This window comes from Diplotaxodon limnothrissa, linkage group LG1, assembly GCF_057381915.1.
Source record: "Diplotaxodon limnothrissa isolate DT_005_m linkage group LG1, D_limnothrissa_male_GT1.1, whole genome shotgun sequence".
In the NCBI taxonomy this organism is placed as follows: Eukaryota; Metazoa; Chordata; class Actinopteri; order Cichliformes; family Cichlidae; genus Diplotaxodon; species Diplotaxodon limnothrissa.
The window spans coordinates 25,769,999-25,778,233 of NC_140596.1; the positions used below are offsets into that span (position 1 = coordinate 25,769,999).

The 8,235-nt window shown below is 41.6% G+C and overlaps 1 protein-coding gene across 1 annotated transcript; it reads right to left on the reverse strand.

Annotated features, from left to right (window-relative positions):
* Positions 1-743: 743 nt before the first annotated feature.
* grk1a (G protein-coupled receptor kinase 1 a) lies at positions 744-8,235 on the reverse strand. The gene is made up of 7 exons (XM_085355976.1): positions 7,534-8,235; positions 6,985-7,112; positions 6,671-6,828; positions 5,123-5,206; positions 1,859-1,983; positions 1,429-1,630; positions 744-1,036 (listed from the first exon to the last, which is right to left on the reverse strand). The coding sequence occupies exons 1-7, from the start codon at positions 8,233-8,235 to the stop codon at positions 744-746; spliced, it is 1,692 nt and encodes a 563-aa protein (XP_085212102.1).

An 8,235-nucleotide genomic window follows, 5' to 3' on the forward strand; every position in this document is an offset into this window, starting at 1 on the left:
GTTCATGACAGTATGGATTATTTGGAGAAAGTGTCTTCTCTCTAAAAGGAACATGACAGCACAGCTCAGGGTTGAATAAAAACCACACAGAACAAACACTCCAGCTGTCAAGCACGGAGGTGGAGGGGTGATGATTTGGGCTCCTTGCTGTCACTGAATTAAACTCGGTAAGGACCGGATGAATATTTATTATTACCTGATGTCTTTGTCGCTGTGTGTATTAGTGGAGGAAAAAAACAACAACACAAAATCCTGATTTTAATGGCAAAGTATTTATTTAAATCCATAAATATCTCTACAGCTACGAGTAGACTGTTATTAAAGTGTGCAAAAATGTTAGAGCTGAAAAGTGGAAACACAGACGTAAACCTGCATACATGCTCTCACCTGTGCAGGTGTTTTTGATTAATTAAGTTGCATTTCAGAGAGTCTGAATGCTGGCAAAGAAAGCAGACAAACAAAAGCAGGATAATAAAATATATAAATTCTCTGTTTTTTGCGGTCCACGCGCACAAACAATGAATAAGCAATCGTTCCTGTAAAACTCAAAGAGAAGTCAAAATGACATTACAGCAACAAACTGAACACAAAGTGCAGATAATACTGTAAAAACCTGATTATGGCTCAGAGCAGTTCCACCAGTGCAACTTTATCATGACGAAATACACTTATGTCTAACCTGTACTGACCACCTGTACAAAAAGTGCTCAAAAAAGCAAAAAGTTCATGTCATTTGAAACCCTTTACGACACAGCGCAGGTGGAGGACTTGGGCGGCTGCTCCAGGATGGATTCCCGCCGCAGGTCGTTGGGTAAAGTGCCACCCGGACCCCAGACTGTGAGCTCGCCGTAGATGCCGGTCTCGATCATCTCCTCCTGCCAGGGGATGGGGATGTTCCCCGAGGCGAACTCGTCGAAAAAGTCCACGTCCTTGTCGTCCAGCTGCACGCCTTTAACCGTGGAGAAGGCTCCGACGTCGTCGACATCCTTCGCGTAAACTGTTTTGGAGTCCGGCACGAAAGGGGGCGTAAGAATCCCTGTGCAGACACAACACAGAGAGACGTGGGTTCTTATCTCTTCCCTAGGGTGACACACTGTCCTTATTAAAAGCAAAAAACTGTTGCTTTGGCTCTGGCTGAATTTATTTCTGTGGCCCATTTAAAAAGAGAAGATAAGAAGATGAAAAGCCACAGAATAAATGTGGGTTTGGATCATCTCTAATGTTGGGGAGGTCCTGAAGTCTGAGTGAGTGTTTCTACAGCTGGATTTTTATCAGCACTAAAACCGATCACACCAAGCTTTAAATGAAACCAGTCCCGCTCTTTAAACCTCATGCACAGATGTGTGTTAGTGCAACCATGATGAAAGCCGACACTACAAACGGGAGACTTCAGTGGAACTTTGGGTTCCTTGCGTGTTTCTGTCTGACCTGCATTCAGTTTCCTCCAGTTAATCTCACTGAAGAAAGGGTGCGCCCTCAGCTCGTCGCACGAGTCGTTCTTGAAGCCGAGCCTCTTGTCGACCTCTTTGCACAGCAGACCCTCACAGATGGACCGGGCGTTCTCGCTAAACTTCTCCGGATAAGTTACCGGATCATTCAAAATCCGCTTCTTCACCACCTTATTCTCCACCTTTAACATTAAAACCAAAGCAGAAAAAAGAAGGTGAATGAAAACCTGATTGTCACGTTTGTTTAACACTCTAAAATCTGTATAATTGCACAGACAGCAAGATGCATGACAGAAAGAAACGAGAGGTTCTTGAGGAGAAAAGATCAGAAAGATCAAATGGTAAATTTACAAACTGCTTCAAAAAGAAAATGACACGAGATCGCACATAGCACGTTTCAGTGCTTCTACCTTCTCTCCTCGGGTCCTGAAGGGCCCCTTAGCAGCCAGAAACTCGTACAGAGTGACTCCCAGAGTGAAATAATCCACAGAGTAGTCGTATTCCTCACCTTTCAGCAGCTCCGGAGCCATGAAACCTGCAGGTGACAGCGTGTGACAGAGTGTGGATGAAAACGACCAGGATGCAAAGTATCCTCCATTAGCAGGGAAGACGCTTTTGTATTTCAGGGGATCTATTGATTGAAGATTCAATTTTAGTGCACATTTTGCCATTTCCAGATGTTACACTTTGGCGAACTCCTAGAGATGTTATCCGATCAACTTCATATTTGCTCAGTCTGAACTATACACAGCAAATTCAAAAGTGTTAAATTTTTTGGTGTTAATAGTCTCCTTGCAAAAGTAGAGTTAATTTTACTCTAAGCAGAGTCACATTCTTTTAATGTAACTCTGAGGTGTAAAATGATAGTAGTTAAAATCGAGTGTTAAAAATGAGTGTTTCTCTGTCAAATCTGGAGGTGTTACAATGGAAACATTAACTCTTGACCTCTTAACTCTGAACTCCTACAGGGGCTATGACACCAATAGAGTAAATTCACAGACTCCGCCCCCAGCACGGCTCCAATCGAAGCTGAAGTGAAGCCGTTTCGGAACATTTTGCTCTACATATTTGAGTTGTTTGCCATGCTTGGTAAGTCATTCTTTCAAACATTGTTTCAATTATTATTATGAGCTTTTACTTCTGTGGCTCTTTGGAGTTGAGACAAAGCTGTGTGAAAGGCATTAGCCGTGTTGCTCGCTGATAGCATAATATTCTGTTTTAGCTAGCTGAAAGGTATTGTTTGCGGGCAAATACCACAGCCTTGAAAAAAAGCTTGCATGTGAATTTTCAGTCAAACTTTTGGTCAAATACACCTAAAACAATGTGTAGAATGTAAAATGTTGGTATAATGGTGCTACTTGAAGCCTGAAAATGATCGCCCATAAAAAAACAAAAACGAGCAAACAGCAGTAGCTGACGTCCTGACTGGGTTCTACGTTAGCATAGATCCCTCCAGAGTTTTGTGCACACGGTTTAGGTAAAAATGAAAAAGGTTGAGGTTTTACATTTAGTTCAGTATTACCTGTTGCCTGTGTCCTTGTCTTTTGGGAAAATACTTTACACAAGTAATGGCTCAAAGAGGATTCCTTTTTTTTTTTTTTTACTGTGCTGCAATTGTTTACTGGATTATTTGTGCCATTAATTAGTGTCAACTAATTTTTATTCAATCTCCACACAGGATATGCTTGTGAAGATGGAATATGGGGGAGAGCAGAAGTGCGTTGAAGTTCCACAAAGGGATGAATGAAGGACATGCATATTGTATTAAAGAAATAAGTGATGAGAATGCTGTTATTTGCATTTACCATGTCAGACCTTTTGATAAACAAAATACTAATGAAAGTGAGAACATGTATACTGTTACATCTTTCAGAAAATGTTTTGAAATTGTGGTGCACAGTTCAGAATAAATGTTTTTCAAAAACCATTGCGTCTTTTTAGTAAATGTTTATTTCCAAAAGAAATTTCTAGAAGTTCAGAACAGTAAAATTCCCGCTTTTTAGAATGAATTAGAAGATAACTCTTACGTAGTTAAACTAAAATACTCTTTGAGAGTTAATATATAAACTCTTAACACCAAGTGTTAAATTATCAACTCCAGACAGATTTGGTGTTTAACACTAAATCAGAGTTAACGTACCAACTCTCCAAAAAGAGTTAAATTAACACTCTCTGGTGTGGACCCATATAGACACTTTAATAGTGTTGAAATCAAATCCAACAGTGTTAATTTGGACATGCTGGATTTGCTGTGTAGATCTGGACCATATTGAAATGTGGAGCTTTTGAGTTTCTGTCAAAGGGCGTGGCCATGGCGACATTGCAAAATGTAATCACTCCTCATGAATTTTCATTTTGATCTCATTCACTCATACATTTTCCAGTCTGGACCAAACCACTCAGGTGTGATAAGGCTCCGCCCCTAAACACATTTCATTGCCAGCAACCATAATTTGTCCAGGAAAGCCGCACACAGTGGGTTTTAGTTCACATTGAAAAATGTGAGTTTTTGTCAAAAGGTGTGACCCTGACGGCATAACTTATTTTGATGCTTCGCCATGAAGCACGAAATTGCTATAACTCAAAGAAATTTAGTCTCCTAAACTTCACAGGCATGCTGAGAGTCCCACCCTGAACAGGTTTGAATAGTTAGAGTGGCACCTAGTGGGAGCAAGACATGTAGTTATTGAGACTTTGATGTATTGCTTCTCCCAGGTTTACCCCATCCACCTCAAAAGCGGTCAGAATAAACATCACACTTTGATGATACTTCAGTGTTAAAATTGTGGGTTTACGTTGAATGGCGCACCCTGGTGGCAGGGTGAATCACCGCAAAACAGGAAGTAGGTTTCATGTTTTATGGTCCTTTCCATTGACCATTGTAACAAGGCTCCACAGCGCCAGCTACAATAAAAAAAAACAACAAAAAAAAAAAACTAGCCCTCACACCATTCTTCATTTAGGAGTCTAAAATTTGGCAGCCCGATAAAAGACATCAAGATTTACAAAAAAATCTCTTGGAGCCATATCCTAAACCCAACAGGAAATCAGACATTTTGAATTTAATGTGTAATGTTAGCTAAAATTTTCACAGTTTTCAGGCCTCGTACTTTAGCGAACTCCTCCTCGGGATTTCAGGAGATCAACATGATCTCAGGTTGAAGTTAAAGACCTGGGTGGCATGTAATATCTGCTGTCTCCTCTGCTGCCTATCTACCAATGATGAGGAACAGAAAATTAAAAGAATATTTTTCATCGCCACCTAGTGGACAGAGGAGGTGTTTAGCATGTCTCGATGCACCCAGTGTGAGTGCCCTCGCATTTCTGATTGCAGCTTTAATTTTGCATTGTTTTCATTATATGTTGATCAAAAGTCTCATACAAATAAACTTTCACTGCCTTTCTTGAACAAAAGTACACTTCGCTATTATCATACTGTGTAAAACAAATGATCTCTGAGCGGTTTTACTTTATTTCACATGATAATGTTAATTTGATAACGCTGGAGCTCATGTATGCAAAGAGCTAAACACCTGAGGTAAAATCCTCAACTGTGAAATGTAAATGTAGTAGTCTGTATTTCAGTATATTGCAAGGTAAATTTCACACATTACGTGCAGAAACACTGAGTTTAGTTGGTTTTTTTTTTTCCATTTGAGGATTCTGTGGTGTACCTGGAGTGCCGGCGTAGCCCTTGATTTTAAACTGATCATCAGCCAGCTCCACAGCCAGACCAAGGTCAGAGATACGGACGTTACCTGTGTGAGAGCAAACAGGTTAATGTCAGCGTCACAGATATGATAAGCAACTCATTAACCTGCAGAAGTGTGATAACCCAAAGATATCCTTCTGTTAGCTGTGAAACACATTGTGTGTAATGTAGGTATGAAGTGTGTGTGTCAGTTTTAACTTCAGGAGGCTATTTCAAGTCAAGGTGAAGAGCTGTAATTGCACAAGCAGCTACAACAAGGCTTTTGTAATGGTTTTTAGAAATAGTTCACCATTTTGGAAAACACGTTAGCATAAAGCTAGGTGAGACAGAAGCATAATTCTTACCATTATCGCAACATATAGCGCGCTATCTAAGGCTAAATGCGTCATTAGGGAATCTTAAAAACACAATAAATACTAGAGTCCGAACAATATCTGACTTTCAAGACTGATATCGATCTTGTGTTATTTAAAAATCTGATATCTCAATTTTGATATAAAATTTTCAATTTTATGAAACAAAAATGGATGAGCTTGTTGTCGTTTTTTTTGCAGTCTGCCCTCTAGTGAGCAAACTATGCAACATCAGCAGTCACACAATGGTCGAAGGGTGTTTCTTCCATCTCTTCTTTACTTTTTCAATTTTCATTCAGCAGTCGTTATAAATGCAGATACCAATAAATCGGTAAATAGCTAATACTGGATGATAATATCAGCCCTCCAATAAATCCTTTGTGCAAATTTGAAATGAACTATGTTTTGCAGGATAACCACAGAACGGTGCCACAGGTTGCAAAAACAGGAAAGCTGATGCCCCCTGTAGCTCTCCCCTCTTCGCTCTAAGCCCCTCCCACCAGAGAAGCACAGGCATTATTTGGGCTAAAAAAAATAAGACTTTATGCAGCACACTTGCTGTAGACTGACCTGATCTAATCTGGGAAGGCTGATGATCTTGTAGGGAGTTAGACTTTCTAGAGCCTGGAGGAAGTGCAGGAGTCTAGCTCCTTCTCAAAAACCTCTTGATTTTACAACATGCAGAAATGTAACGATTTTGGATATGTTTAAATTATATATAAAATATATATGCTGACTCGAACATACAAACGGTGTGTAAAGGATGTTCAATCAATTTTGATTAAAAAAAAAAAGCTCTGAAATATGGTTTTAATTTCTTCTCTGGTCATATTTCCTGTTGTGGAATTCTCTCACAGAAATCAGGATCCTTCGAGTCCCATGAGTGCCTCTCTTATTGTCTGTGTCTATAACTGATGGTCACTGCCAGATGTTAAACATAGGATTTTCCTGTGTCCTTGCAAGAAGTGGAAATAGGTTTCACGTGACTGTATTACCAGTCTGAAAATTGTTTAAATGTGATATCTATGATCCTGCAGGTAACCAGCTGCTGACCTCATACTATCGCTTCTTTCATGTTTACATTGTCTCTACGTGGTGGCATGAGCACTGCAGACTAGACAGTTACCTTGGAGTCATCTTGTTCACGAGTGTTTTACCTTGATTATCCAGCAGCACATTCTCTGGTTTGAGGTCTCTGTAGATGATCCTCTTCTGGTGGAGGTGCTCCATGCCCTGGATGATCTGCGCAGCATAGTAGCAGGCTCGTGGCTCTTCAAATCCCGGGTTGTTCTCATCCACATTATAGATATGGTACCTAATGCGATCAGAGAGAGATGTTGTAGGTTCATCCAAGGCAAAAATCCCTATATTGCAATAATAATTCTTAGTTTTGGGGTTGCAAGTTGTTAAATTACCTCTATGAGCCTGAAAAGGTGTAGGATGATGGGTCAAAGAGAAAAGATGATCTAACCTCAGGTCTCCGCCGTTCATGATGGTCATGACCAGACACAGCTCTGTTTTCGTCTGGAAGGCATACGCCAAAGAGACGATGAACCTGCTGTGAACTCGGGCCAGGATCCTTTTCTCCACCATCGCGCCCTGCAGGCAGCAGAGGAGACAGCAGGAGACATGAGAAACTCTGTGAGTAACAATATCTGAACTTGCATTTCCAGCTGCACCAGCTCTCCAACTTTAGCAGCGTCTTCTTGTGTCTGCTTTGATGACTAGAGACAGGAGACTTCAGTCGAGGTCCGCTCCATTTATAAACATGACAGGATTGGCACTTTATGCTATAAGGAGATCAAAATGTACTAATGCCGAGAGGACTAATCATATAAGCCCATGGTGCTCACCTGTAAGCCTCTATCCTAACACTGACTGTTTAGACAGGTAGGCTGGTCAGCTACTGCAGGTAAAAGTCCTGCAGAACCTCATGGAAACTAAATCAAAAAGGTTCCTGTATTTGAACAACTTCATGAACTGCTGGACCTATAATAGAGCAGGTGGCATGACTCCTTACCTCATAGCCTTTTCTCTTCTTCAGCCTCTTCTTGTTGAGCTTTTTGCAGGCATACAGTTTCCCCGTGCCCCTCATCTGACAGGCAAAGACTTCCCCAAAACCCCCTTTCCCCAGTACACGAAAATCCATGAACCAGTCATCTCCCATGGGCTGCATCTCCAGCCACTTCCACTGCAGAAACCTCTTCAGGTACATACTCTCCAGGAAAAACGTGTAGGGCACTTCCTTGAGGAAGTCCATCACACTGTCCATGGTCTCGTTGAAAAGGTCGTCAGAAGCCTGTTGGTGCTTCTCTTTGACCTTCGTGATGCCATTTTCTGGCAGAAAGGGGCAGTAATACTTGGCATCAGGCTCCATATAACGCGATATGATCTTGCACGCTTTGTTGACTCGATCTTCATCTTCAGCATTGTTGTACTCCTCGATATCTTTCCACAGACGGCTGGGGCCTTTGTACTCGTTGTTGGACTCCAGGAACTCCTGGAAGAGACGTTTGCCGATGGGCTGCTCCACACAGACCGTCTGGAAGCCCAGGTCTAAAGTCTCCCGCAGACCCTCGCACACCGTGATGTGAAGCAGCTTCAGGCGGGAGTGGAACTTCTTGTCTCGGTTGGCCGCTGGGTTGGCAGTGCCATCAAAGCTTCCGCGGGCCGAGATGTAGGCAGAGTTGGCCACAACTGTCGTCAAGCCACCGATATCCAT